This window comes from Hylobates moloch, unplaced genomic scaffold (genome assembly GCF_009828535.3).
Source record: "Hylobates moloch isolate HMO894 unplaced genomic scaffold, HMol_V3 SCAFFOLD_7, whole genome shotgun sequence".
Lineage (NCBI taxonomy): Eukaryota > Metazoa > Chordata > Mammalia > Primates > Hylobatidae > Hylobates > Hylobates moloch.
In genome coordinates, this window is record NW_026652282.1 from 126,539,129 (window position 1) to 126,553,443 (window position 14,315).

General features: G+C 40.7%; 1 protein-coding gene across 9 annotated transcripts in view; it reads right to left on the reverse strand.

Annotated features, from left to right (window-relative positions):
* The window catches only part of MTM1 (myotubularin 1), a 125,568-nt gene that overhangs the window by 67,447 nt on the left and 43,806 nt on the right, over window positions 1–14,315 (reverse strand). For 5 of the 9 annotated variants that reach the window (XM_058441594.1, XM_058441598.1, XM_032757788.2 and 2 more), the window contains exons 2-4: window positions 12,435–12,507; window positions 8,535–8,607; window positions 6,402–6,496 (exon numbers count right to left, since the gene is read on the reverse strand). In XM_058441594.1, coding sequence (XP_058297577.1) covers window positions 6,402–6,496; window positions 8,535–8,607; window positions 12,435–12,497 — 231 coding nt within the window. In that variant the 5' untranslated portion in view covers window positions 12,498–12,507. Of the gene's footprint in view, window positions 1–3,575; window positions 3,596–5,731; window positions 5,991–6,401; window positions 6,497–8,534; window positions 8,608–12,434; window positions 12,508–14,076; window positions 14,101–14,315 lie in introns of those variants that run through there. The other 4 variants (XM_058441593.1, XM_058441592.1, XM_058441596.1 and 1 more) reach the window with 3 other exon arrangements.

Here is a 14,315-nt window from a genome sequence, read left to right on the forward strand (position 1 = left end):
ACCCACAGACATTTATGTTATTTTTCATTAGCTTTCTATAGTGAATACTTCGGAACGATTTTTAACAGGAATGGGGGGCAAATGGCAGAGATGGGGTGGGGATGAATGTATGTTCTAGAGGGACAAAATGGCTGCACGAGAAGTCCACAGGTGAGGAGGCAGAGGGCTTGTTTAGGAAGACCAAGCTGCTTATGGGAGCCAAAGCATGGGGTGTATACACAAGGGAGGGGGGAAAGAGCAATGCTGGGAAGATAAGATGGCAGCAGAGTGGTGAGGACTGTGAATACCTGGCTAGGGAATGTGCAATAAGGTAGGAAAGGAGAGTTTCTGAGTAAGGGAATGAGAAGATTGCAGGTATGTCTTAGGGAACAGACAGAATAGAAGGGAGAGCCGCTGAAGTCAGGGAGGCCTAGCTGAAGGAGATTGCCAGGGCCTAAGAGACAGACACCGGGGATGACGGTAGGACAACATGACTAGAAAGGATGAGGCAGATGTGATGAAGTCTACAGAGAAGTGGTGATGGGTAGACAGAGGAGACTCCAGGGTGATGAGAAGAAAATGGCACCATTAAGAGAAACAAGAACACCAAAAGAAGGAACTGGGGGGAGGGAGGAAATTGAGTTGAACAATTTCAGCTTGACCATGAGTCTGAGATGCCAGGTGAAAATTCAAGGGATCTCCAGCAGGCAGTAAGGAATGAGAAACCGGGGCTCAAAAGAGAGGTAGCACTAGGGGAAAAAACATGGCCAGGGTAGCATCTGCTTTGCCTGTCAGCTGTTGTCATGCTCAGATGAAAGAGTCAGTGGAAACTATACAATTTCATGTGCATGGAAGTGACTAAAGCCAAGGGGGTAGCTTAAAGCCACGGGGAGAAGAATAAATGCAGAGCAGCTTGCTGAGGCCTGGAAGCTGCAGAATCTTTACAGAAAGAGCAAGGTGGAAGAGGACTGCGAGAAAGACCCAAGGACTCACATCTCCATGGAGTCTGTTATCACTGGGGCTCCTGTGAGCCTCCTCCTGGCCACACACTCCATGGCCTCTTTTCATTCTTTATCTTACTGAAACTTGCAACATTTCACACCATGGTCCGCTCCCTTCCTTCTTGAGATTCTTCTCTCCTACTGACTTCCATCACAGCCCTTTATCCAAAGATTTTCTCCCGCTTTCACTGCTGCCACTTGGTTGTCTCCACAGGCTCTTCTCGCTCTCTGCACCATGGAAAAGTGTCCATGTCCCCCGGGGTCCTCTCCTTAGCCCATATCTTTTTATGTTACCTACTCTTCCCAGCTCATGTCTGTGGTCTTTAGTGCTACCAATATGCTAATGACTTCAGCAGCTTCAGAGTCAGGTTTCCAACTGCTTCTGAGCCATTTCCACGTGGTAGTTGTAGAGTTGTAAGTCCATGCCTTCAGACTAATTTCCCCATTGGGCTTATCTACAACATGTTCCTTCTCCTATAATATAATGTCTATTCCGATGAATGGGAGCAGCTCCTATCTTTCAAGTGAAAGTTTGTTCAACTCTATCCTCCAAATGGCCACTCAAGCCCTCCAAATCTCTCATGGCTGTCCCCTCTTTTCTGTCTCCACTATGACTGTATTAAGGCCCTTATCACTTACCTGGAAAACTAAAATAACTTCCTAGTTGGGCTTCCTGACTTCAGTCTCTCCCGCCTCTAACCCATCACACACGCTGCAGCCAGAGTTCTCTTCCTGAAATCACATTGGATATGTCATTGTCTGTGTAACTTGCATACTGCCTAACTGTGACTTATGAGACTCTTAACGCTGCTGGCTCTTCTTCCAGCCTCATCCTCTTCTGTTCCCCACTCCTCCGTCAACCCCCAATGTTCCAGCTGCAACCGATCATTCAACCATCTTCATAACAAATGGTGCTTTTCCATATTGTTATACATGCGATACAGAAAAGTACCATATAGATATGGAAACTCTCCACCTGATATGCTCCTTTTTCCTTCCTGTCCAGAAAATTGTTACCATTCTTCAAGAGTTGGTTTAAGTATCATCTCCTCTATAAAGCATTCTATGACTTGCTACACTGGCATAATCGTCTTCTCCCTTGTACGTCTTCTTCCTTCTCACAGCACTATGCATACCACTGTAGGCTTTGTCATATTATACCACAATTACTCAACTCTATATCCTATGAGGCTGTGCAGGCCTCAAGGTATAGCATTGTGCACCTTGCACAGTATTAAATTCACCATGGTGCTCAGTGAATGTTTCTGGAATGAAGACATGAATGCCTGAATGAACGAGGATTAAGGTATCTTTCTCATGCACTAGAGCACCTAAACACAAAGTGCTCCTGGAAGGAATCCTGAAAGCAGTCTTACTCACGGCAATCTACCAGATTACAGGGTATCACCTACCTACAGTAGGCCCTACTATAGTCACAACATTAACCCAAAGCCAAATTCCTTAGTACCCTCAAGGCCAAAAGGTAGCTATGGGATTTCTCAAATCCAGAAGCAATGTTAGTATTCAAGATGCCACAATGTAGCAGGAGCCATACTGTGGTCAAATCACAGTGACTAGGCCTTTGCCCTCTGAGCAGCACTAACAACTTAGGAGCCCATTTCCTCCCAAGTTCACGCAATACACTTTTACTGTGTATTACTGTCTACCAGGACACTGTACTAGCTAGGCATGAAGCACCAAACGGACTCAGCATTTGATAAGACCACAGACATAGCGGCAAATAAATATGACAGAATCCATTCATTCAACACACACTGACTTAGCATCTCCAATGTGCCAGACTCCTTCCCAAGAACTGACAGAACATCAGTGAATAGACAGACAAGCATCCTTGTCCTTAGACAACAAACAAGATGAATCAGTGAAATATATAACATAGGAGATAGTGACAAGCACTCAAGAGAAAAATTAAACACAGAAAAGAGGTATTAAAAGTTTAGCTAAAGGGCCAGGGAAGGTTTCATAGCCATGTGTTAACACAGAGGCATGAAGAAAAGGCTGCAGGGACACAAAGAAGGAACCATTCCTTCAAGAGAAGCTGGGGAAGACTCCAGAGAGGGTGTGGCTCTTGAGGTGGGTTCTGAAGGATGAACAGCAGCTTCTGAAAGGGGTGGAGAAAGGGCATCCAGGTTCCGTGAGAATGGCACATGCATGATGGGAGAAGGAAAGGCTCTGCATAGTTTGAGAACAGTGCACTTGGGAAGAAGTGATGTAAGTCAAGGTTGGAGAAGTCAGAAGGACTTTTATGCCATACCAAGAGAATGGGTTTCACTCTGTGGGCAACAGGGAACCGATGATAGTTTTGGAACTGAGAAGCAAGCCGGTCGGCCTCACTCTAAGGATGAACACGCTGGAGACGGGGCGCAGGCCAGAATGCGGGGGCAGACCAGGCAAGGAGGGCTAGGTAGAAGCAGGCCACTGTGGCAATCTCAGGACATGGACACTGTTCCTCTACTTCCCTGGGCAACAGGAGGCAGGGAATCTGCCCTTGACTCCTTACAAAATAGCAGAGCTGACTCCAGAATCAGACCACACACACCTGGACTCATCACTCCCACTGCAGTGTTTACATACCTGAAACAAACAGGTGTCCACTTCAAAATGCCAGTGAGATGACAGCTCTTTGTCAAACATGCAACAAAATTTTTTTCAGTTTGCAGCAGAATCCACAATTAATGTTCTTGTTTAGGACTTTAATTGAAGAAACACTATGATGACTATGTTTTTAGACTCCTGTATAACCATTTAAATGGCATTCTTTATATGATGTTTTCTGCTGTCAGCTGCTTGCTTTTATACTTGGACTAAATGTTGCGGCCAATTGCTTAAAATGTTTATGTAAAACTTAGTGGAAGAAGAAATAAGTTAGTAGTCAGTGTCAGACAGGCATTTTATTCACCCACTCAGCACTAACTCCATCCTCTAGGGCATCATATACAAACAAAAATAAAACTTGTTGAGAATTCTCCCAATTGTAAAAGTAATACATGTTCATTCTGGGTTTTTGAAAAATATTGACAAGTGAAAGGAAGAAGACAAGACATGCATAATCCCTTTCTTCGGATAGCCCAGATACTGAAACCTTTGGTGTATTTCTTTCCAGCCTCTTTTCTACAGATAATTTTTGTTTTTCGTAGTTGAGGTCACATTACATACACAACCTTGTCATATCATCAGTTTGAATAACTTCCCCAGTTCATCATCAGTGACAGCATAAGGTGGAACTGGGTACACAGAGTGAGTCAAAAAGCCAAGAGTACAAGCAGCAAAAGGGACTATAATGTTTAATTGCAACTTTTGATAATTCTCACATATATTAGCATAAAATCTTTCAATCTATCCTAATTTGACCCTTGGGAGCTATACAGAATAAATCGAATCCCTGCTCCACAGAAAGGCACTTCAAATATTCAAAGATGGGTCCATCATGTCCCTTTTTAGTCATCTTTTCTTCAGACAAGATCCGCATTTATTTTGATCACTGCTCAAACTGCAGTCCCTTCACTAACCTAGTTATCTGTGTCTGAACTCTCTTCAGTTTGTTAATGTCCCTCTTAAAACTTGGCATCTGGCTTTGAACACAACACTTCAGATGGGGCTACTGTTACATTTTGTCTGGCAATTATGTTATACTTCTGTTAATTCAGCCTAGGGGAATATTAACTTTTTAATCAGTCATATCCAATTACTGGGTCAAATAAGCTTGGATCCGTTTAGACAGACCTCCTATCCTTTACTGATAACAACTGATAACAACTGATAATTGTTATCTGTATCAATTTTATATTATTAGTTTTGCTCCAATATCCTACCCAGTTAAGATCATTTCAAACCCTGATCCCATCACCTAGCACACATTGGCTAGTATGGGGTTTTTCATATATTGGAAATGCATGTCTTCTATGTGCTCCTCTGCATTGCATCAGAAATGCTGGAAAGGAAGGGCCCCACACAGCAAGATGTTAGTGACCACCCTTCCTAGCATTAAGCCTGAAATCCATAGGCTGTAACTCCACCTAAGTGTACTGCCACCATTCGGCCCAGGTGTCTTTACCAGGGTCTGTCATATGGCCTTGGTTCCATCAAGACAGTGTATCAATAACACTCCCAATGGTTGGTTTCTTTTCTAAGTACTTAAAAATCATCTGTTTAAAATGATTATTTGTAGAATTTTTGCCAATTGTTGCCAAGGGTGAACATCCAGCTCGCTGTTGTTGATTTTCAGAATCTTCTTTCCCATTCTGGAAAGCTAGAACATTCACTCATCTCCACTCTTACTTAAAAGTTTGAATAGAGTCACATAAATAAAATGCTCTGTGGCCTGATCCATGTACATGTCCCTACAAGCACTGTGCTAGAGGAGATTCCAGAAGTTGGGGCAGCTATAAAAGTGGGCTCCCACAGCTAAGGCAATGGGGATAATAAACAGCATTTTTTCAGAATTCAGACATAATAATGAACACCATAAAAGATTAAAAGATACAAACTAATCTAGATTAGAACTGTCCTAAAAAATGGTGGGGTAAAAGCAATAAAACAAAAGCTACATTTCCCCGACAGCCTCAAGGTCACCTGTGTAGAAGCTGCTGATGGGCTACTCTCTGTGAACCCTGGACCTCTTCCCCATTCACATCCTATCAAAATATACCTCCCCTTCGGGCTGACCTGGGCAATGACAACCCACCACATCCACTGGAAGTCCTTCGGTGACAGCCACAGCAGCTACTCACTCTCTCTTCCCTTTCTGGGGCATCTCTTTTCCATGTTATTGTCCTAGTGATGGAACATTCCTCAAAATGCTGTGACAAACCTTTCATGGTCAGGGATTGAAAAGGTAGAGTGGCAGTAAGCCATACCATAGTCATCCTAGTTCTACACTGCTACCTGGTGCTTTATGACTGAACACTCGGAAAAGTTCTAGAATGGTGGGCTTTACCCAGAAATTCACATCAGTATCTTCTTCCGTGATATTTTAGAAAATATAACTGTGCCGGAACCACAGGCCTGGATATTCTGATGCAGTCTATCTAGGACATCTGTATTTTTTTATTTTTAACTTTTATGGATACTGTGTTGTTAAGCTCCACAAGTGGGTTTCATATGTGCTTCTGGCAAAGAACCACTGCTCTACACCTAACTTCTCCAAACTAGCAAATGGTTACAATTACTAACCCCTCCCCCACCATTATGAGGGGTAAGACTTTTTTTAATTGACCCTGTTCCTTACATATACAAGTGTTAGTGTTAAATGAGTTTTGCATAAGCAAAAAACTAAGAGTTGAGAAGCAAATATACTCCATGTTAATTTGACCCACAGTCAATCTTGCAAAGTAGAAGAGAAACAATTTAGCATTATCTTTAACAGTTAGGGTCATCTTTATGGTCTTATATTCTACTTACCGTTTCCAAACTTCTTAAATAAAGACGATAATTTGTGATGTAAACTCTTCCCTTAATGGGGCCATTGAAAGGACATATGTAAATAACTTCTTTGTCTATTAAGATAAAAAAAGTACCCTAAAATAATGGAAATAGATACCAAGATACACAACAAATGGCACTAATTTAATATAAACTATTCAGCTAAGAATAACTACAATTTTAAAAATTACTGAAAAGGCTGAAAGCAAGCACTGGCAATGTTTCTACATTACCGTGCTGGGTTGAGTTGGGGTAGTGGGAGAACTAGTGGGGCCACACCACCTCCAGGCACTAACAGTGCTTCCCTGAGCTTTCCCACAATGCTGTCACTACCTGGGGCAAGGTGACAATAGAAGTGAATGAGAATACTGCTGCTGCTACCCTAAGGCGGTTGTAAAGGTAACTATTTGAGCTACTTCAGCCAGAGGACGGCAACTCACCTGGGACAGTCTCACGGACTAACCACTAGACTGAGAGATGAGGCTACCAATCTCTAACCACAGAAACATAATCATGTTTTTAATAAATAAATGTCAGCAGTAGAAATCTTTCCAGCTTATTCTGTCTTTTTTTCTTTTTTTTTTCTTTTTTTTTTTTTTTTGAGATAAGGTCTTGCTCTATTGCCCAAGCTGGAGTTCAGTGGCGCAATCATGGCCCACTGCAGCCTCAACCTCTCAGGCTCAAGCAATCCTCCCACTTCAGCCTCCTGAGTAGCTGGGACTATGGGTATGCGCCACTGCACCCAGCTCATTTTTTAATTTTTAGTAAAGATGAGGTTTTGCTGTGTTGCCCAGGCTGGTCTCCAATTCCTGGCCTCAAGTGATCCTCCTACTTCGGCCTCTCAAAGTGCTAGGATTACAGGTGTGAGCCACCGCACCAAACCTCCTTCTCTTTTTAATAGTCTAGAATAGAGTTTGGCTAGGTTCATTTCAAACACTGAAGTGACATAAAACAGGTGGCCAAAAGAATAGTACATCTTTGGTAGAATAAACATAAGGAGAAGCTAAATGAGAATAATTAATAGAAATATGCCTCTCTTATCTTTCAGGGATGTCCTTGAATGTGTTAATGACTCATAATGATTTTGAAATCCCTTTCTCCTCAAGTTCTAAATAAAAAATACTCAGTAAAGCTACTTCATTCTAGTTCCGTTAGTTACTACCTGGGTTAAGTTTCAGGCACTGATACCTACCACCAAAACTTCATACGTGAAGACGATCAAAAGTAAAATATCTTCTTTGCTCTTATCCAGAAATTGGGATGAACACATCCCACTGGTCTCCATTTCAAGACTAGAATGTGTGCAAGTTTGTGGACTCACAAGAGAATTTCTCATGGTGTATGGCTAATTCCCAAAGGTACCTCGCTTAGGCCCGCCATCTAATTAGCACCAGGTTTTAGCCATTTAAGCTAAACAACCCAGATCTTAATTAATCAAAAGGTTCCCTGGAACAATGGTAATCACATCTGCTTCAAATACATTGAAGTCTGAAAGGAGGGTGTTAATCCACATATAAAATTTGCCCACAACATTAGCATTTGGCTTAGAAGCTGTCAGAAGCTTCTATATTCTTAAGCCATAGTGATCTAGCCCTTCCAAAGTTGATCCCTTCCTTTTAGTAGATGTTTATCATGAAAAATAACATCAAAATATTACCTACTCACTTCCATTTTCTGACAAATGGAAGATATTTTAAAGCAATATGTTCTCCTATATTTCAAAGAGGAGAATGCTTAAGCCTTCAAGCCTTTAAGTTTATCATTTTAAGGCATGCATCATTGACTGGAAATCATTTTGCTCTTAAAACCTTAAACCATGAGAGCTTATGGCTCCAATGAGAGACTTTCAAGAGATAATCCACATTTTTTTCCCCTAAATCATTCTCAGTCTTTGGTACAGACACAAGAATATCACTACCCTTGTGAGCATGAAGCTCTTGAAAGAACTCTTTAATCAAGAAAGGGATGCAGAGAGTTCTGTGTTAACGCTTCTAAACAAAGGCAGCCTATTTGTCTAAGCCTGACTGCTAAAGAGTAAGCGGGACTGAAGCCACCTGATCCTGCCAGACTTCTCCTCAAGTTATGCAAATCTTAATGTCAGCAGGTCCTTACCAGTGATTAGTGTTTCTCCTGGAAGTCGAGGAACAGCCTCAGTTAGATCCCGATTCACTCCATCTCGAGACGTCTAGAAACAAAACAGACGCATCAGAAGTAATGACGTTACATTTACACACTGTTTTTAAGCAACTAGGAATACAAGCCACTAGAAATATGTTTTTTAAAGAAAAAGCATTAGAGATTTAGCATTTGGGAAAACTGGCACAAAAATTCAAACAAAAAAATACAATCTAGCACCAACATTAATTAGATGTGTCAACTTCTAGTATTAAATAATGCTGGCATGCTTCTCAATAATATTAATTTTTAAACTATATTTCCAAGCACTTTAAAGTTAACAGCTTTCGGGAACGTGATAAAAAGTAAATACTAAGTGTGTTCTATAGATACACATACACTGTAGCAGCTTTTTTTTCATATTCAGCCATCTTTTGGGAAGAGTAGGAAGGAAAACTTCAATTCCATAGAGGCTTAACTGAATAATACTACAGCCATTAGCCAGAATCCTATTACAATGCCCGAAAATCATTGTGATTACCTATTGCGTTTCCTATTTCACTAAGACCCTTCCTCTCTTCTTACTTCCTCACATTTACTAAGATTCCTGTCCTAGATAAGAGGAAAGAGTAGTCTGTCAGAGAACTTTTGAGCTGGCAAAAGTCTTAGGAGCCATTTGTACAAATTCTTCACATCACTTTACTGTTTCTCTAGGCTTCCTGGCTTTAGAGGTATTCCCAAGCATGTGCCTCATTCAATCACTTCCACAGCTCTGCTAGGCGGGCACAGTATTATTAACCGCTGCAACCTGCAGGTGAGTTCTCAGAGCCTAATTTGCCATAGATACCCATTGTCTTTCAGGTTATTCAGCTGCTCTAGTGGATTAATACAAAGACGTGTTGCAGGTGCTAGTCTGATGACATTTGAGACGCATCATTAACATCTGTTTGGGCAAAAAGTTTTTTTTCAGCAATATTTTATTTTTTTTTCTATTTGTTGTCCAAAATCACACTGCAATCATTTCATAAGTGAAGTTACTCATGCTTCCGTCAGAGCAGTTTTGTGAGTATTGAGTGAAAAAATATATATACAAGCACACTTTTATTTTTTGAGACAGTCTTGCTCTGTTGCCAGGCAACAGTGGTGCAATCTTGGCTTACTGCAACGTCTGCCTCCCGGCTCCCAGGTTCAAGAGATTCTCATGCCTCGGTCTCCTGAGTAGCTGGGACTACAGGTGTGTGCCACCACGGCCAGCTAATTTTTGCATTTTGAGTAGAGACGGGATTTCACCATGTTGGCCAGGCTGGTCTTGAACTCCTGACCTCAAGTGATCTGCCTGCCTTGGCCTTCCAAAGTGCTGGGATTACAGGTGTGAGCCACTGTGCACACTTCTGTGAATTATCAGAGGCTATGCAAATGGGGAGAATTATTATGAAACAAGAGAAATGTGAATTGTATATTTAGGTGAGATAGAAGCTGTCAAAGAGGGATGTTATGCTGAATTTTTAATGTTTTTTTTTCATTCAGAGGCAGAATGAAAATTCCTAGCCAATTTAAAAAATTTTCTAGTACTTGCAAGCTAAGCATTTTAACCAGTTGGGCAAAACAAACTGTTCTCAGCCGGGAATGCCTTCCTCAGTGAGAAGCAAAACCACACACCTTACATAAATTGTAAGAGAGGAAAGAAATTATCATCCTTTAACACTACCTCTCACTAACTAAAAACAGGCATAACGAGCAAATGCAATACTCAGTATACCTTTTAAATACCACAGTTCTAGGTCAACCACAAAATAAGGGAAGTGAAGGTCTGATTAAAACAGGATAACATGGGATTAACATAGGCTACACATTATATCAGAGCAGCATTACACAAAGAATTTATAGTTACATTCTTGAAATTACTCCTGTGTCTAGAACTGATTCTTGTACCATAAAAATACTTAAATACAATAAAAATATATAATCTTGGAGATGAGGATGGTCCTTGTAGGCACCCAAAACAGAAAATATAGATTGATATATGTGATTACATAAAAACTTTAAACTTCAGTATTTCAAAATCAAAATCAAAATACCATAAATACAATTAAAAGGCCAACAATAAACCAGGAAGAAGACTTGCAACATATTATAGAGCTGATTAGCAAAATATAAGGAACAAGCCAGGTGTGGTGGTCCATGCCTGTAATCCCAGCACTTTGGGAGGCTAAGGCAGGTGGACAGCTTGAGGCCAGGAGTTCAAGACCAGCATAGCCAACATGGTGAAACCCCAACTCTACTAAAAATACAAAAATTAGCCGGGTGTGATGGTGCACACCTGTAATCCCAGCTACTCGGGAGGCTGAGGCACGAGAATCACTTGAACCCAGGAGGCAGAGGTTGCAGTGAGCCAGGATTGCGCCACTGCACTCCAGCCTGAGGGACAGAGTTAGACTTTGTCTCAAAAAAAAATTATACAAACATACGCACACACACGGAACACATAATCAATAAGAACTCCCCTCAAAACCCCCAAAAGCCAAATAAAGGACATGACCAATCACTTCACAAAAGAAATACAAACTAATAACAAACACACTTTTATTTACTTATTTATTTTGAGACAGGATCTCACTCTGTAGCCCAGGCTGGAGTGCAGTGGTGAGATCTCGGTTCACTGCAACCTCTGCCTCCCAGGCTCAAACAATCTCCCACCTCAGCCTCCTGAGTAGCTGGAACTATGGGCGCATGCTACCACACCCGGCTAATTTTTTGTCTTTTTGGTAGAGACAGGGTTTCACTATGTTGCCTAGGCCAGTCTCGAACTCCTGAGCTCAAGTGATCCTCCCACCTTGGCCTCCTAAAGTGCTAGGATTACAAGCATGAGCCACCTCACCTGACCATAAACACACTTTTTTAAAAAAGGTTAACCTCATTAGTAATCAAGAAATACAAAAGAAAAGACCACCTTTTGCTCCCTTCTGATTGCTTAGGCATCTCTATCCACCTGGTGGGAGTATAAATTAGTCTTTCTGGTGGATAATCTTAGGGCCTTAAAGGGCCATGAAAAAAAGCTTATTTTAAATTAATCCCTTCCTTTGAATGCACATTCCAAAATCTCCCTCTAATTACACAATCTCCCCCGGATACCCTGAACCATTTTCTGTTAAAGTTGTATTTGTTTTGGTTATGCAACAATTTTATAATAATTAGAAAATAATGCGAATATTTAGGAAGGCGTAGCAGCCTGCTCAGCAGGACTTAGCCTTCCAGTATGTCCTTCAGCAATCTTTCCGGGTGGAGGATTGCCTAGTACCTTAAACATAAGCTCTAGCAGTAATTTCACGAGACAGAGGTTTTCAAAAATGAAGTTATGTGAAAGGATTTACAAATGTAAAACTCACTTAACACATATAAAGTATTCTATCTAAAAGCTTTTCTGGGCTGGGCGTGGTAGCTCACGTCTGTAAATCCCAGCACTTTGGGAGGCCGAGGCAAGTGGATCACCTGAGGTCAGGAGTTCAAGACCAGCCTGGCCAACATGGTGAAACCCTGTCTCTACTAAAAATACAAAAATTAGCCGGGTGTGGTAGCACGCGCCTGTAATCCCAGCTACTCGGGAGGCTGAGGCAGGAGAATCACTTGAATCTGGGAGGCGGAGGTTGCAGAGAGCTGAGATCGCGCCACTGCACTTCAACCTAGGCTACAGAGAGAAACTCTGTCTCAAAAAAAAAAAAAAAAAAAAAAGCTTTTCTGGAACAAAGTGAGACAATAAAGAAACCACATGTATAAATGTATTTATATGTGAATGAATAATAAAATTCATAATTCAAAGGCCAGCCCAAAATGACCTAATATTCAAATATCAAAATAAATGCAAGGAAAGAGACAGATAAATCTGAAAATTCAACTTACCCTCTTAATAGACTCATTCTCCAAGGAGTGTGAATTATATTTAGAAGTTGATGCAGAAGCCATCCTGGAAACTCTACCAAGAAAGACAACATTCAATATCAACTGAATTTGTATGCAATTTCAAACATATGTGACATCTGAGACTTCAATATGGCAACTGAGAGCAAACGGTACTACTTTTCAGGTTCTATTTCCATACTAGGCCCCAGTGGTAATGAGACATACAAACGATGAACCAGAGCACAGGCAGTATGTGAGAGCTCCAATAAAGGTGCAGGGGACTAGGGGAGAACAGAGAAGGGGAGCTAAATGCACAAGGGGGAGCTCAGCAGAAGATGCCACACACATTCCAGGAATTTTTATTCCTAGTGCTCTAATTGCCCTCTAAAAAAACTTAATGTTTATTAATTGTGCAACTGGCCTCAAATTTCCATACTCCTTAATTTTTAAAGATAATTTAGAGGCAGCCAAGCAGAATGAAAAAAGAATGGACAATTTAACTCACACTATTTTCTCTTTTAAGAATTTTGTTTTCTCCAAATGATGGCAGTTTAGAGTGGCATGGATTTGACTGAAATCAAATTAGTAAGATTTGATTTAATCAGTATTTTCTAGGGAAAGTATATACTTCATTTACATTTAAATAGTGCATATTCATCACAATTCAGGCATAAATGAAAGCATTATATTCAGAACATACACGAATACCATTTTGATGCAAGGATTTATTTAGACTTAAGAAGATTACAGCAACAACAGAAAACTAAGTAATGCTTTGGTTATTTTATCAAAGTTTAGGACACAGATAGATACACATAAAGTCAGTGGGAGGTAAACCACATCCAATTCAACAAGGTGACTGTGGATATTTATAAATATCTTTTTGCCAGGCTGTATTAAGAGCAACCAGACACACTAACAAAATCCAGCAATGGAGAACATTAACCCATTTATGCCGGAGGTTGCAAATTATTTTTGTGAAAAATCAGACCTTGGTGATGACCTTGAGCAGTAGGATGTAAATAACTCCCACAAGCTTAGCGTTCCAATAGTGGAACACTAGGCATAAATGGGTTAACATACCTTGGCACAAAACCTAGTGGGATTTAATAGCTTCACAGTGCTGGCCACTGTCCTTAAGAAATAGTCAAGAGAGGTGACGAAGTCACAGAAAAAGACAGCCACCAGGATGTGGAGGTGGGGAGATGGCCAGATAGGGGCCATCTTACAAGGTTAGGACTGTCAGGATTCCCCCATGAGAGTTCAACACTACAAGGCCAAGGCTTGTGTCTGTCTGGTTCGCGGCTGTATCCTGGCACACACTGGAACTCCCAACTATCTGGTGAACGATTATGCGGCAAATATACAATACGGTGAAATGTCATGATGGGGCAAACATGTATACTAGTTCACCAAATCCCAGAACACTGGAACTCGGCAACTACCACTGATGCTTGAAAATTAACAATTAGAGCAAAATACGTCTTTATAGAAAGAGATACTCAACTTAGAAGAGCTGAAACTACCTACAGGTAGCACAATGCAAAATTAAAAGTAACTTTTTAAAAAGATTAATGAATAACACTAAAATGAATTAAATTCAGACAAAATAGTAAAATATGCTTTGAAAAACCTTTCTAACCTTAAGTTCATGTCCAAGCAAAATAACCCATTATTCTCAGAGATAGCAGAATGGATGAGATGAACTATGGAGCAAGTCAGATGTATCTGCTCTGAAATTTTTCTATTGACAAAACAAGACTATGTATTAGGGGCAGATTTTCTTCAGTAACAAATATAAAATTACCTTTTAGCATAGATACTTTAATATTTAAAATGCTTCACTAATGTAAGTCAACATTTTAAAACAAAAAGTTAAAT